The sequence below is a fragment of the Manacus candei genome, unplaced genomic scaffold (assembly GCF_025592945.1).
Source record: "Manacus candei isolate 608988 ecotype Guabito, Panama unplaced genomic scaffold, ASM2559294v1 h1tg000033l, whole genome shotgun sequence".
Classification (NCBI taxonomy): Eukaryota; Metazoa; Chordata; class Aves; order Passeriformes; family Pipridae; genus Manacus; species Manacus candei.
The window spans coordinates 7,388,034-7,405,102 of NW_026138081.1; the positions used below are offsets into that span (position 1 = coordinate 7,388,034).

General features: G+C 34.2%; 1 protein-coding gene across 4 annotated transcripts in view; it reads left to right on the forward strand.

Annotated features, from left to right (window-relative positions):
• Positions 1–17,069, forward strand: part of TTBK2 (tau tubulin kinase 2) — an 83,057-nt gene that overhangs the window by 16,775 nt on the left and 49,213 nt on the right. For all 4 annotated transcript variants that reach the window (XM_051791969.1, XM_051791971.1, XM_051791970.1 and 1 more), the window contains exons 2-6: positions 4,237–4,393; positions 7,650–7,797; positions 13,210–13,283; positions 14,276–14,416; positions 16,759–16,863. In XM_051791969.1, the coding sequence (XP_051647929.1) occupies positions 4,325–4,393; positions 7,650–7,797; positions 13,210–13,283; positions 14,276–14,416; positions 16,759–16,863 (537 nt within the window). In that variant the 5' untranslated portion in view covers positions 4,237–4,324. The remainder of the gene's footprint in view (positions 1–4,236; positions 4,394–7,649; positions 7,798–13,209; positions 13,284–14,275; positions 14,417–16,758; positions 16,864–17,069) is intronic.

The following is a 17,069-nucleotide window of genomic DNA, read 5'->3' on the forward strand; positions in this document are numbered from 1 at the left end:
TCCTGGAACTTACAGTACCTCCATTCAGCCAGAGTTCTCTGTGCTACATCTTAGATCTGAATTTAAACATTTATGATGGCTGGTAAACAGAGATTGGCTTCAGTTTAGGGCTGTCTCTGAAGAAACTATATACATGCACGTAAATTACATGAAAAGATTGTCTTTTCTTGCTGAGCTAGAATCAGCTATTACAAAATTGACTTTTTTTTTCTGCAAGTTTTGCACTATTGCTTTCTAATAGCATATAATCTCTTATTTTACTTGTTTGGGATAAATTAAAGAAGTCTTTTGTGGGGCTGATATGTAGTTAAAATCAGTTCAGTGGATAGAAGAGTTTTAAATAATGGATGCTGTTTGTACAGTATTCTGGATATTAGTACTAATGTTCCCTTACCTGCTCTTATGTTATACTATGATCAGTTCCTGGGCTTACGTTATGGAACAGTCTATCCTTATTGTGTTGTCGTAGTTACTCCAGGACCTGTCATCTGGAAATAAATTTGACACAGGGCTGATTGCCTTTAATTGTGGTAATGCTGCTATTTTCAAAAGTTCTTCTCAAGTGATAAACTGATCTGATAAGGCAACTGATGTGTTAATGAATACAGAATTTTTTGAGACATTGCAATTAAAATGACTGTTACTTTTTTAGGAGAATTTTAAAGAAGTGCTCATTGTGCTGAAAATAATTGTACTGCCACCTATAAAACTGTACTGCTCAAGGATTCATCTGCTGAATGAGTAAGGAAAAGCTTGCACCTTAACCGTATACCATTAATTATTCATCTGCATCAGTGGAATACAGAACATACTGGAGCTTTCTTAAATTGTTTAACAGCATTGTAGGCTGTTAAAGAGCTGTGCTGAAAGCAAAGTATTTCAGTTATACAAATGGAACTGTATGTACTTTTATGAGCCATTAATTCATCTGGAATTTGGAACGGGTCAATCTGAATTTAAATTGTTCCAAATTCAGAGAAATTTCACTTTCAATCTTGACCTGAGCACCACCTCCAAAGAATGCATATTTGTGTCTGTCCAAAAGTCCTTTGAATGTAGTCCTCTCTAATAATGTCCTTTTCTTTTTCCACGTAAATTTGATTGTAACCTAGATTGCACTTACTAGAATATGTTATCTGTTTTTAGGTAAGGAACATAAAGATATTTATCTACTGCAGTACATCAATAACAGATTTCAGTTATACAGTGTTAAGGTCATTAGAGAACACATCAGAGCAAGGAAACTCAGTCTAGATCAGATTGTGAATAATTTTATAGAAACCATGTGCTTGCAACACTGCCTGAGTGTAAGCATGGAGGTGTATAAGTATCTGATAAAGCTGTGATTTAGCAAAAGTACAAAGCAGTTTCAGACTTAAATTATAGAAATGACTGCTATTGCAAATAAATAAAAAAACATCTTTTCTCCATACTAGGTATTGGTGAGATAGAGTGTAATTCAGCGTGGATGTCTAACTCAGTGTTGCTGACCATACCACAAGAATAATATGGAGCAAGGAGAGGGTTTTCAAAGGAGAACCATGTAAAAGACCCATAGGATAGGAAGGAAGGCTTAAAGCTTAATTTATTAATTTAGAGGAGGTTAAAAAAATGTTTGGATGTTTAAATGAAGTGAAATTACTGGGTATGGAATTTGGTTACCAAAACCATAACCAAGTCTGGTGATAAAAAACCTAAAATTAGACATATTCAACCTTGAAGCAAAGCGAGTTATGCTTATTGTGAGGGAAGGAACATACTGAAACATGTTAGTAGTGAAGTTAGGGGACTATTCATTATTTGGACTATTAAATTAAATTAGTGTGTGCTAATTCATTGAAGAGGGTGCACTTATGTGGCCTGATCATTTGTAAGTTTGGGCCAATTTCAAGCTTTCTGGTCTTCAAATTTGTCACTGAATCCTCCTGCTTTATTAGGGGTCTTGAAGAAAACAAGATTCTTCAAATTGACTTCAAAGTGTTTGTAAAACTTCCATTTTTTTTCAAGTAAAATAATGCTTGCACTTGATTATTAAGCTTCAGGAGGAGTTTAGTACCTTGTCTTCCAAGGCTCAGGAGACAACTTTTGCTGGTGTTTTGTTGCTTTGAATACCAGTTACTGATGATATAGAATATATGTTATTGTTTTGTAATGATACAGGATGACATAGCAAGGAATTAGTGTATTGGAATAGGATTGAGGACTTGTGTATAAATGAAGATTTTGTTACCCTGGCCATACAGATGTTACATACAGTAATACTTCTATGACAATTCTTAAAATATGGGATATTTATGTGGATATATGTGTTATACCTTTGCATTCTGGGTCTTGTTGCTGACGCTCTCTTAATAAGCTCCAGAATCCATGAATGAATAGCTCTCAGAAATGTTTGTCAGAGCTATGACCGTAAATTGTAACTTGAAATGTATTTAAAAAACAAAAAAGTATCAAGTCAGGAATCAAATCAAGTGTGATAGCAGTATTAACAAAAACCTCTAAAATGACTGTGAACAGGAGTGAACAATGTATTTGGTAAAGACCACGACTTACTCTGATGTAACTGGCTGGTGGTAGAAAGAGAAGGAAACGTTTGAGTAAATGGAAAAATGGCTATGTGCTGGAAGCATGTAATTTTGGAAATAGACCTTTTCCCCTTCATTAGTACCATTTCATTTTGTCTTTGACTTACTTAGTTCTTGACTGTGTTATGATAATTCTGTTGGAAAGGGCAGTAACTGTGGTCAGTGGTCAGTAATGTTAAGGGCGTTCACATAAATGACCATAGTTCTTTTTGTAATTTTGACCTTATCTGCAGGAGAGGATTTACTAGCACTGGTAGAATTTAAATTGGTTTAGTTAAACTTGATTAAATTGCGGGGTGGATGCTGTTACTCGGAATACACAATCTTAATTTGGTTTCCCTTCATTTGTTTGAATTAAACCAATTCAGGCTACCTATTTGAATGAGCACTCCTTTACAGGGATGTAATCCACTCTAATTTGGTATAAATTTAATCCAGATTAATTTTTCTTCAGAGGGGTCTGTTTTGTTTGGAGTTGGTTTAAATGTTAGAATGTGCAGTTGAAGCAAAGAGGCATAAATATAATATGAAAAAGAAACACAAAAGAATATGAAAAAAAACCCCACAGTTACTATCATGTTAAACAAATGTTTGTCTTAAAAGCCAAGTCGTTTAAGCAGCAGAGTATTTTTGAAAAAAAGCATAATTTAGCCCCAGTAGTAAACTTGGCATTTAGCCACATGGAAGGCCATACTGCTAATTTAAATCAGAATGAGTTTACCAATTTTGCATATAATCTGTGTGTCAATTCAGGGAAAAAAACAATTGTTTGCTTGCAGTTGATGCTATTTTGAAAGTGATAGAAATAAATCCAAAGCAAATACCCTTTTTGAAGAGTATTGTCTTTGGATAAGAGAGTTTATACAAAGAGTTACATTTGTATAATTATACCAGTGTAACAAAAAAGCACAATTCTAGAAAAGCTTCAAACATTTGAAATAAGATTTTAATTGGTGATAGAATTTTAATTGGTGATAGGAACCATCATGCATATATTAATCTCAAAAATACAAATTTTTATAATGCTATATAAAATTCAATTTAGCAATGATTGCTGAAACCAGAAAATTAAAAAAATAAACTGTCAAAATTACTGAAGACAAGGTTTTTTCCTTTAGCTATTTATAGCCTGACATAAATCAACAAAATTGTACTTAAATGTATTTAATCATGAATAATCCTAGCTATGTGAAACACATTGTAAAATGTGGAGTAGTCTGTATGCAGTGCAGTCTCGATTGAAATATCTATTTTTAATATTGTAATTTTTTGGATAATATTTTTTTAAGTTTATTATATATTACTATTAATTATTTAAACAACTATTTGGTAAATAATTAGATTTAAAAAGTTGTTATTAAAATTAAGTTTAAATGCAATTATGCTTTGCAACATTTTGAAACTGCTTATAGAATATAATTGTGGAAATGTTTATATTTGTTTGTTACATTTTGAGATTGGAATTGGGGGTTTGAGTGAGAGCAAGTAAAAAACTTTTTTCTGTACTGGAAGCTGTTTGTCTAGAATTTCAACACTGGACACTATGGGATACAAAAACTAGTTAAGGTGCTGGATGAGAAACACAACTTTTTCTGTATTTCATGTTAGTCTGTTAATCACTAAAATCCCATCTTCTGCTCTGTTTCTGCAGTGACTGGTTAAATGGAAGCCACTCCTAGGATCTGGATGGTTTCTACTGCCTTAGTTGCATAGCAGCTCCATCACCTCAGGAGGTTGCAATGAGTGGAGGAGGGGAGCAGCCTGATATCCTCAGTGTGGGAATATTGGTCAAAGAAAGATGGAAGGTGGTGAGTATGCCTTCCTGCAATTCTTTTTCTTCTTTAAAACACATTTTTTAAAAACAATTAGATTGTGCTTTGAAATTGGTTTGAAAACTCTTTTGAGATGTATTTTGCTTAATTGGTGATTAATTCAGCATTAAATGGTGAATGTGCTTTAAAACCACTTGTTTCTCTTATCCTACTTTTAAAAGAAGCTATGGGGATATAAGGTGGTTTATTTTTTTTCCTGATAAGTACCTAGGGAAGCTCTTAAATCCCAATTTAGTGCCTGTTCAGAGCACAACTAGAAGAATCCTGTTAGTATATTGAATCTAGTCAAGCAGTGATTATGTTACTCCATTTTGGAGATCAGTCAGACACCCTCATGAAACTAGCAAGTTTGTGAGACATTCCTGCTTTATATGAAGATCTTTCAGGACTTTGCTGCTCTTCCTTTTATCTGTTGGATTTTGTAGCATAGATTTATTCCTGGCTGATTTATATTCATTTGACTGTGTGCCAGCATTGGCTTTTCCATAAATAGCTCTATTTCCTTTTGGTGTTCATATCCTTGATTTTCATCTTGAGGAAAATAGTATCCATTTGAAGCTATTTTTGATAGGGAAAACAGGTTTTCTCGTAGTTCCTTCTCCATTCCCCTGATGACTTTATTCTTTTTTGCTTAAAATTAAAAAAAAAAAAAAAGGCAGTTCACAATAGAGCATTTGGAGTATCTCTGTGTGTTTAGTAGGCTGTGAATGGATTCTGAATCACTTGCACCATCTTTGCTTTATATTACTCTCATGTTTCAAGATTTTGTTTAAACTGTAAGAAGGAACATAGAAGATTCAGATTCATCATTCATTTCAACTTCATATAGAGAAAATAATTTCAACTGTCTTGTGTTCTGTCTTCCTTTTAAATAGGCAGGAAGCCAATAGCTTTGTGTAGGAAACCTTTTGTGTAAATAGAACCTAAAGAGCTACCTCTGGAGTATAAGTATTTGTAAAATACCTTCTTATATTTCGTCTTAATACTGCATTGAAGAAAAAACTAAAAGCATAGTCTTGAATCAGATCAAGTAGAATAAAATACCATTAATAAATAGGTACCAGCATACTGATATATCACCGTTCACAAAACTGCTCAGTTGTCTGATGCATGCAAATGTAAGTCCTGTTTTCTTCAAGTTTATTTTCTTTCCTATGTAATGTAGACTGATGATGAGATAGATGTCTTCTGGAAAATGTTGAGAGTAGGCTGTAGTTCATCTCATATGATTGTACCTTTTCTCTTACGTGCTTTCCAGTTCAAGTATTACATGTAGAAAAGTGCCAAATATTTCCTGTGGGTAACTTATGCTAAAGACTATAGACAGATCGATTCCTGTGTTTAATTGTTGAAACCTTATTAGTAGCTCATAGCTCAGTCAAGATAACGGTACTACCAGACCAAGAAGTGGAACAGAAAAGTGCAGACTTAAAATGGCCAAATTAGTCACAAAACTACATCTTTGAGAGATACACATTGATAACATAGATTTTTTTTTTTAATGTATATAAATGTACGTAATTCTGTTTTTCCCAGTATTTAGATATGACAGATTTCTTTCCTTTCTGTAAGGACTAACACTGCATACATTAAATACATCTAAATGTAACCAAGGTATACTGAGTATTTCATGGGACTTGAAAGGTTACTATTTCTCACGGTTTGTCATTATTATAGCATTCAGCCTAGATTCTTGAAAGATGTAGGTTAAAGAGAATTGAGCTTAAGCCTGGGTTGGTAGGGTGCATGTTACCCTGCTTCAGAGAAAGTATATAGCCTGTGGAGAAGAGGAGACTGCATTTGCTAGCAGCTAGTGTGCACTAGAAGGAAATAATTAGGTGGGTTAGTTCTGTAGGTCTGAAAATTTGGCGTTCTGTCTATCCCATTTTAAAACTGGCAGTGAATTGTCCAGAAGTGAGTAATGCAGATAATGCTACATATCTTGGACCATATTTTCCTCATCTTAAGAATACTGAAATAGCTGTTGTTTGCAATGGTAGAAGATCCTCAGGACAGAACATGCAGGATGAAATACTGAATATTGTTGTAATAATACAGAATAAAAATTCCATGCAATGAAAAAGGCAGGTAAATAATATGAGTATTTTATCTGTTACCTTCTTCCTTATTCATAGGGACCTAGGGTATTTTAAAAAACGCTTTTCAGTCAGATATCTGATTGTCTGGATTAGGAGACATAAGATTTATTTTCAGAATCTGAAGATAGGTCAGCACATTGCTGCTCTCTAGAACCCCAGAATGTTTAGATGACATTTAGTACAGTGTAGTCATATAAAGTTAGTAACCGTATGTTTTCAGATGACATTTTGAAAAACACGTCAGTCTTAGAGTAAGTTCTTTTTGTCTGCTTTTCTATTTTATCAGTTTTAGAATATTAGCTATGGGGGAGATAGCCATATAGAAGTATTACATGAAATAACATGGACATTTTTGATACTGAAAAACAGACAAGTGTCTATTTCCCGTGAACAGTTAAAGCAGAGTGGAAACACTACTAGTAATATATGCTCTGAATGTAGTGCAAACTAATTAACGTACCATGAGCATTCTTTTTACCTGTCCTAGCACAGATGAAACTTTCAGTGCTGCAAGTTTCTTTAATATGTCTGTTAATAAGAATGGTATTGGTGAACCATTTAAATGTGAGTAACATTTGAAATGTGTATTCAAAGATAATCTTAGCCATTTCATATAATTTATTGATATAGCTGTTGTGTGTAAGTTACTTCATATAATAGAAAACGCTGTCTCTTTTCAGGAGTCCAAGAACTTGTATAACTTTAGTATTCAGTGTGTGCATTTCTGAAAAGTGAAGAAGATGGCATATTTTAAAAATGTCACAGTGCACTTGTATTTGAAGGTCTCTGGGTAGTATGTGACTATTTGAGGAAAGACTTTATTCAGCATACTGACAGCTCAGATTCATGCTGGGAATACTAGTGCACTCTTCTATTGTATTACATACAGGAAGTTTAGTGCAGATAGAGATCAGGTGTGTTCTCTTTCAAACTGTGGTTAGCCATACCTTTGTAGATTATTCAGTAGCTCTTTTATACTGTACTGAAAGACATGATTATGTTACTTTAAAATCTACTTGTAAAACAACAGTGTTTGCAGTATGACAGGCAGTACAAAGAAGGATAGACGTTTTGTTTCTTTTCTTCTCCCCTCTTTAAAATATACTTTTGTTCTTTCTCCCTCCCCCATATAGTTGAGGAAAATAGGAGGTGGAGGATTTGGAGAAATTTACGATGCACTGGACTTGCTTACTCGGGAAAATGTTGCACTGAAAGTCGAATCAGCTCAGCAGCCAAAGCAAGTACTGAAAATGGAAGTAGCTGTGTTGAAAAAGCTGCAAGGTAAGGCTGTACCTTGGATGTGCCAGAAGTAGAATGTCAGTGTGTCTTCTTTCAAAAATCATTATAATCTCTTATATGGTTATATTTTGAGCAAATATTTCTCACATTCTGCGGATTACTGCTAAATGGTTATAACAAGTGGAATAGAAGCTCTTTCAGATTCTGAAAGTCTTGCTACAATTAACTTTTTCTTTGATTTGGGATGACATGAAAATAAAATTAAGAATTCTAGTGTCAAAATGGGAAACATTTTCAAAAAAATCCCCACGAACAAACATAACCTCCAACTTTAAATTACTGTAACTTGTAGGAAAAAAATACTGACATGTAAAATCCTGAAATACTTTTAGGGATCAGTTCCTTGAATCAGAATTTGAATAGTCACTTTTTATGTACATTTAAATACTTTAATGTCTGAAGCTATCAATACAGAGAAATATGCAATTGCTTCTCTTCACTGCTTTTCACAACACAAGATTATTGAAAGAGCTTAAAGGGAGACTTTTTCTTTAAAATGTTTTGTTTTTAATCTGGAAGATTTTGAATAATACATGTGTTCCTGTCAGCAGCCCAATTTTTCCAAACTCCTGGTTTGAGTAAAACAAAATCTGGATGACATATGGTGCTGCCTAATGTGCTGTAAAGGTCACACTGCAGCAGTAATTGACAGCTTCTATAGATTCAAGAGGCAAGCGTGTCACATGTTATAATGTTAACAAACTGCTCCTACGTTGGTCTGTTTAAAGAATTTCACAAAAAAAATCTAGTATTATATAATCGAGCAAGGAGATTCAAGGACTGCATTTTAGTTTTGTTTGAATGTTAGAGTTTCTTGTCCAGAGATGAGTAGTAAATTTCAGTATTGCCAATTGTAAGTTTAGAGAACATTTGTCAACATTCTTGAAAGAAATTATCTTAAAGATAGTGAGTTTTGGATAACCAAATACTCTGTAACTCCAGAGTTTTTAAATGCTCTGAATTAATTTTTCTTTTTTTTTTTTCTGCACACATGAGCTCGATTCTATTTTTACAAAACCCAGAGTCTTTAAAATGGTATAGCTGAAACAATAAGGAAAATAGTAGGTCTGAAATAAAATATTGGACTTTGGTAGCACTACAATGCCAATGTATTTATAAAAATGTGACCTTATATATGACTGCGTAACTGGAGCGCATTGTAAGTTTCTACTGTAAAGAATAGTCGATTTTGAGGTAAGGTGTTAGAAAAATGATTTTTTTCTTAGTAAAAACTTTTTTACCTTTTGAAATATTTTTGAAAAAAATATTTACTGTAATAATAAAATATTGATATGTGAATAAATGCTGTAGGGCCTTTCAGAAGTTATACTCCCAAAGGAAGACTGATAGGAACATTATAATTCCTTTAGCAGCCCAAATCTTCCTACAGTAGAGTCTTTGGTTCTGTTGAACCATGGTAAATGTTGCCTAGATAAAAAGAACAGAACAATGAAACACCTGAACAACAGATCCACTGAGACAAATAATCCACATAATATATAAGCTGAATAAATATTTCAGTTATTTGTTTTCTCAGTATTATTTCTTTGAACAAACAATGATTAGAAGCTTTTATATAACTGAAACTCAAATTTTGTATGACATCTTTAGAAGGAGCTCTTTTGACAACCTTTCTTATGAGTAAACAATCTAAATATATTATTTCTTAGTTTTTATATCTTTTTATTCTGTTACACAGTTAAAAAAAACCCTAAAAGAAGTTAGTGATCTCATGATAATAACACTAGAAGTGACCTTTAGTCATTGCTGTGGAAGTTCCACACTTAACACTGTTACTGCTCTGGTTTAAGACAGAAATATTGTAGATGATCAGGAAAGCAACTACAGGGAAGAAGCAGGTCAAAGGTGAAGCTTTTGCATGTATTGGGGTTTATAGTTGGCACAGATAGAGAACTTTATTTTTACATGCACCTATTTTTATCCTTACTTAAAGGATTTTTATTAAATAAGATTATGGTAGAAACCATTTTGTGTTTTACATAAAATCTTTGCTCCTAGGAGCCTTTTCCACTAATTTCTTTACCTTCCCAAGTTTTCAGTATGGAAAATCTAAAAATTAGAAGCATAGAGAAAATCAAGAAAAATGGATGAAAATGGGGAGTAGAAAACAATGTTATAATTGTTTCTTGAAGATTTATTTTTTTATTAAATGCTTCATTTACCATGTAGAAATTTGTCTTATTTTTGACAATTTTTTTCAATATAGATTCAGAACAGGTGAAATTGTAAACAGTTCTTTTAGGATATTTTTGTAATAACCTTCTAATAGAGTACATCCTCTGAGAACAACTTTTATCTTGTTCTTCTATCCCTTTTTGGCAAGTGTGTGTATGTATTTATGTATGTATATAATTATTTTCCTTTTCTCAAAGGGCTTATGTTCTCTTACTTTCAAGGTGTTCTAGTTACCTTGGACCTAGAGGAAAGAATATAATCGTCATGAAAATCCTTTTTCTTGCAAATAATTGGAAAGTTTGATCTATGAATCGTATGCAACGAGAGACATGAGCTGACAGAGTCATTCAGAATTCTCTTGATGTGTAGATCTGATTTAAAAAAAAAATTGTACAATTTCTGGGAAAGTTACGAAAAAACAGGCTTTTAGGAAAAAAATAAATAAAGAGGTATAATATGTCTCAATCAAGCAGAACAGCTCTTCCAGTCTTTACTAGAGGTAGGCACATTCTTAGGGTTATAAACATGCTTTTGAGTGTATCTGTATTAGAATCTGAAATGAGAACAGCAGTTGGCAGAAGTGCAGGGATGTACTATTTTTTATCATTCTTAACTTTCAGAAATTTTGAAAATTAAAACAGCGTGGTCATTCATTACGTGGGTAAAATGAGTAATAACTTTGTGGGTACAGTACAGTGAACAGTGAAAAGCTTCACAGAAGCTCTTTTAAGACTCTGACCTAGCAAAACATGCTTAAATATGTGAGTAGTTGTATGACTTCTCTCTTAATTATGAAGATGGAGTATGTTCACTGATGTGGCCGTTTATTACAGCTTAGTCATCAATTACATCTTAATTTTTTTTTTCCCCCTTCTCTCTCGTAATTAGTGTTGCAGAATACTGTTTAACTCTTTAAGCTCCCTGGTTTTCCTTTTTTTTAAGAAAAAGAACTCTGCTGCAACAGATGGTTGTTTTGTTTAACCATGTTGTTAGGCCATCTGTTCCCACAGTCAGATGGGAGGAGACAGATTTATCACGTCTCACTCAGTGAGAGTGAGACTCACTCAGTTGGTTTCTGTCTCACACAACCTTACAGACTTCTCCCTCACTCATTTACAGCTCCCGAGCACAGTTTAGTGAGGGGCTGTGCTTGGTGTAGGCTCTAGAGCTCACTGCAGTGATACACTGCAGCAGCCTGGGGAATGATGTGTAGGCTTTTTACCCTCCCTAGGAGGTTTTTTAAGGGCATAGTTGTTTCTGCAGCCTATTACTGTCATCTTCTCCCCCTGCACCCCAGCTGTGTAGCTCACAAGTGTGAGAAAATACTGTTTTCTTGCTGAGGGAAAAGGAGTATGTGGAAGGCTCTAGTAGGTGTCTGTAGCCCCACTGGAGTGGTGGAGGATCATTCTATTTGAATAAGGTGTACCGGCCTCACTTCTCTTTTCTCTTTCCTCAGGTTTTTATAGAAGTTTAGTTTCCAGAGAATTTACCACACAAACTGAATTGATGCTCCAGTTAAAGTGGAATTTCTCTGACCAAACCACATTTTAGACATTTGCTGAATTTGACAGATAAAATCTGACTAATATATGTTTCTCTGAAGATGTTCCTTCAGCATACCCACAGTGGATGTAAAATGAATCATAAATATTTGAGATGAGACTTCATTAACTGGAAACTGCAGCAATGAATATACAAAATTTCATCTTGACAAATTTGCTGCTAAGTCTTTTTTTTTCATAAAATTATACTGTCTGTAATACTGCCTGTCTTACTTAAATGAATGGGTGGAAGGAAAAAGTGGAGGAAAAGCAGTGATACTTAATAGCTTAGTACTTATGTATTTGCAGAAATTGTAGAGATTTCTTTTAATATATTTTATTTTGGTGAATCCTGTAACATTTTCTTTGTTTAAATGGGCCTACCTGACTTAATTGTATGTGGCAGGAAGCTTCCTGAGGAAGCAATAATCAGTCAGCCACTCTTCTGTCAAGTGAAGTGAGAATATTCAGAAGCTATAGGGTCAAGTAGGGTTTGGATGGACCTATGAGTGCAGCAATTGCAGTTGTAGCAAAAAGTCTCCCCAGATCTGTAGCTAACCACAAGGGTCATTTGAAAAAAAAGTAATGGGGTTTTTTGAAATTTTTAATTGCCTTTTTCCTTTCACCTTTTTTTTTTAACTTCCCCCCCCACCCCCCCTCATGACAGTCTGGTAATCCTAAGGGTAAAGAAATTCATGAAAGAAACCTTAGATGACGCAAATTTTACACATCTTTAGTAAGCACCTGAGACCATCAGCTTTCTATTGGCTGTAGCTTCCACGGTGTCAGAAGGGAAGGTAAATGGCCTGAGGGACTTTTACCCTACAGTTCCCTGTTCTGTCACAGAGTGGGGTCATAAGGGGTTCCAACTTCTCTGCAAGTCAATGAACACAGGTATCAAAATGACAGTGAATTTGTATTCCCCTTCTGTTTCCCTACTGCAGTCTTTGGCTTGCCTGTTTCTCTTTTTTTACTGGGGAGTCTTATGTTTTGACTTACAACTGCAGGATAGTAAGGAGATTATTTTTGACTAGTCTTCATCTCCTCTGCAGTTTGCTCCTAGGACAGGAGGAGGCTTTACAGAAAATCGGCTTAAACAAAACTATAATATTTTTTTCTCTGTTTCAGTGTACCTGAGCTGAATTTATCTTTTGTAGCTAAATAGCAAAGATCATATTCTAGAAAAAAGATGTTAATAAATTGGATTTGTTGAATTATATTTCCTACAGTATTTTAATACAAAACATAGCCCAACAAGTAACTACTACTGTTCTCTTTTATCACGGCAGCTGCAGCTTATAGAAAAGAGAAGTGGTGGCTTGGAATATTGTCTATAACAAGCCATCAGCTTTGTAGGAAAATAACCTTCTCAAGTCCAAAATGCCTCAAGTTTTTGGACCTTTAGGCTTGTTGTCATGCATGTTTTCTTATGGAAGAGTGATGGCTGTGGTAGAGCTTCATATATTATGGAAAAAATCTTTTGTATAATTGCAGGTAGAACTAAGTTTGGTTTTACTGCTGTTGAATTGGGGGGGACTTAGTTTATTGAACATCTCTAAAGAAATATAGCTATCTTTTTAAGTAATTCACTAGGTATTTAAAGGAATAAACCACAGAATTTCATTATTAGTGGCTAATTTGCTTCTTTTTCTCTCAGGAAAAGATCATGTCTGTAGATTCATCGGTTGTGGACGGAATGATAGATTTAACTATGTGGTCATGCAGTTGCAGGTCAGTGTATCAAACAGAGCTCAATGTTTGCTTGTGTGTTTTGGTTTATTAGCCAAGTGTGTATGAAAATACTAGTAAAATTTTAGAGGATGCCTAACTAAAAAAAATACCCCAAAGATCATGAACACATAGTAGTGAGCAAACCTAAATTGAACATATCCTTTGATCTTTATCCTTTTATATCCTTTCCATAATTCCATCAAAAAGGAGAAAACTTGCATCCTGAGAAAGACCTGACTTTATGAAGAGTGAACTGTGATGTCTTCTAAGATAATTTACATTCAAGTCTTCACTTGAAGATAGTCTAAAATGTGTTGTATTTGTCTCTGCATTTTGTTGGCTTTTTTGATAAAAGTGAAAAAAATACCCTTTGCACATAAAAGAAAACACTTAATTCACTTTCCTGAAGGACTTGTTCCTGTAAAAAGGGATAAAACGGGTGATTAGCACTGAAGGTTATGGGATTACTGTCTTTTGTCATCTTGGTGAATATGAATACTAGGAAAAGTGTGCTCTAATTCATACTGTTGATCATCTGTTATTCTGGCAGACCAACAGTTTTGTGATGTCATAGGGTTGCATTTCCTACATAGTATATTTTTCATCTATTCGATATAATGTGTAATTAAATTATGTACTTTTCCTTGAAGAGGTGAGTGTAAAGAAGTCTTTGTGAGCGTTTTTTCAGTGGCTTTTTTTCAAGTGTGACACAGATACAATGTTAACTAATAGTGTTTGTACTAGTGTTCTAGTTTGTTCTATGTATAGAGTGATACTAAGATTCATATTTTCAAAAACAGATTCTAAATTTAGTGTTGGAGATACTCGGGGATATATAGTCATTACATTTAGGTGAAATGTGTTATCCTTGAAGGTATTGAGGGTATTCCATGGTTAACCATGAACAGCTAAAGAAGTAGGAAGACTTTACACCATTTGTGAATCTTGGCTTTAGTGTTTTTTTTATGAAAATGTCCCTTTGATTTAATCAGGGTCGGAACTTGGCAGACCTGCGTCGGAGCCAATCTCGAGGAACATTCACCATTAGTACCACTCTGCGGCTTGGGAAGCAGATTTTGGAATCTATTGAAAGTATTCATTCTGTGGGATTCCTGCACAGGGACATAAAACCAGTAAGTCTGCCCATTAAATCAAAACAGGCAAGTAAGATGTGGTCATTAGATGGCTGCATAAATAAGAATAGGTTCTATACTAGATGCTAAAATGCAAAAATGACAGAAAATTGAAGGTTAAATCATCAGATAGGACAGATTTTTTCCTATTAGTTAATGTTGGAATGCAACAACAGTAACCTTGGTCCTTGTCATCATTGTCCCCAGTTAATTTAGGCCTCCTTGCAATTTTCTGTAGTTAAAACTTCCAACTCTTATCTGTAGCATCATGTAATCAGGAGTATTTGCCATGAGATATGATATAATGTGTTTGACTAATGGCAATTAATACTGTCATATAATAAATCTAAAAGAATAGATACTAACTGCAGGGTGTATTTATAAGCCATTCAATAGCAATCTTTTTGTATTTAATATATTCTTAACAAACAAGAAAAGGAAGGACAGACAGTAAGAGAAAACTATTTTTTTTTATTGCGCAATTCTAATAAAATCTGTTTTCAACATGCCATGAGGATAGTGCCTTCCTGATAGTATCGAGTTTTTGTTCTTACTATTTTTTCTGGTTTTGACTTTATTCCTGAAATTGCACCACCTCTTTTTAGTATTGCTGTGTATTTAAAATATGACTAGAACTCTGAACTGTCAAAATTTGCAAATGAGAAAAAAATGAGAAAAAAAAGCGCAAATCTTGTGTTTTCTAATAGAAGCACATATGACTGGTTGTATCTGACATATGTAGCTAAACTTCCTGTCAACTGAATGATGCTTACCTAAAACCTCTGATAAGTTTCTGTGCATTAGGAAATTTTCATTTTCATCACTTCTTCCTGGCAACTCTTTATAAAACTTGTATTCTCCCTGAACCATCTGCATTTAAGACTTCATTTAATAGGGAAAGGGCATAGAGGCAGTGAATGTCAAGTGAAATAGGTGAGAAGAACTTAGCTGGAGCTCAAGAATTTGATGATGAAAGCAATTCAAGTTTTGAATGGGAAATGTGTTCCCTTATGGCTGGCAGGATGGATTGGGGACATCTTGTTGTCTAGCTGTATCTTGGTGGAGTTTGTGGACTCAAATAGGATGAAAATGGAGAGTTTGATCAGGGGAAGGAAAAAAAACCCAAAAATTTAAAGGTTGAGAGAGAATAAACAACACTATGAGGTAATATATTAGATTCATAAAAGAAGTAACTTTTCTTCCCCTTTACTAGTTATGTTGTGACTCACAAATGCAAAGAAGACATGATTGCTTTCTAGTATGCAGTTTTCATGGCTTGAAAATACAAGTTCTTTTATTCTTTTGTTATTCCTCTTCTAGACAGATTATGTGCTAAAAGCAAGCTTTGAGCTGAAATCTTGAAGTCCTTGGTTGGTTTTTTTCCTTGTGATCAATTAGGCAATGCTAAAATTCTGTTCCATTTAAGAATAATGTTGATCACACTCAATTCATAGTTTTGATTGGTTTTTACCCTCAACTGTAGACAGTAAAGCAGTTCTGAATTTCAGATTTACTAGTACTGCTGTTTCACTTAATGAAAAAAGGAGTTTTCCTAGGGTTAATTGTGTTAAGCTTCCGGTTTGCTCAGGTGTGTGGTTTCAATTCTATTTCACAGAACTTAGTTTTTAGCTCTATTTTTTTTTTTATCATGTAATCCATTTTAAGGGGATTTGATGGGGAGAGACTTGAGACTGATTCAGCCAACATGTTCAAACATCATAGTGGTGGTTTTTTTAAAGGGCTAACACGGAATGTTAATCCTTAGGGCAAATAAGAAAATTTACTGAAGCTTTTTAGAATTAATTGCCTGTGTAAGTTTTCACTGACTTTCCACTATTTTCACTGTTTGGTCGGTCTTGTTTGTTGTTTTTCTGTGCTTGTTTGTCTGTTTTTTTTAAAGCTGGTTCTTTCCCCATCCGTGGAAGGAAAAGGCAGTTTGCACCCCATATTTTGTATTCTGCATATACGATATTTGTGCATTTGTTTAGATGAATTTGTTGGCAATTTGGTTGGTAGTTTTTTGTGATGTCCAAATCAATATATGTGAGTGGGTGACATGGTTTGAAAATGCTTGCTAGAAGTTAATATATTCTAAGTGACAAAGTAAGATGACAATCTTGTCAGACAATATAGCCCACTGTTCAGATGTGCTAAGTTGGGTGTCTGTTTTTCTTAACAAGGTTTTCTTCAAATTTAATGAGAGTTCGATAAAAGTGAAAATATGGAAAGAAGGATGCAGAAGTAGAATATGAATTTTCTATGACTGTGTTACTGCATTAATACATGAACATATTGAAACCTGTGTCTATGTATCCTCTCTCTGTGTTTGTTTTTCTTCCTAGTCAAACTTCGCAATGGGACGTTTTCCTAGCACCTGTAGGAAGTGTTATATGCTGGATTTTGGCTTGGCACGGCAATTTACCAACTCATGTGGGGATGTCAGACCAGTAAGATTTTTTCACAGTTGAAATTTGAATACTTGAATGTGGTAGTATGCTCTCTTTTCTTCTGGAGAAGTATGGGAGTTGCACTGACCTGGTAACTGCTCTAAGCTTGACAAACACTATTCCAGATCAGAAATGCCATGTGATTTATTGATTATGTTAAAAGACAGGCAGTTGGGAATGATTCAGGTTCTGATTTTTTGGCTTGA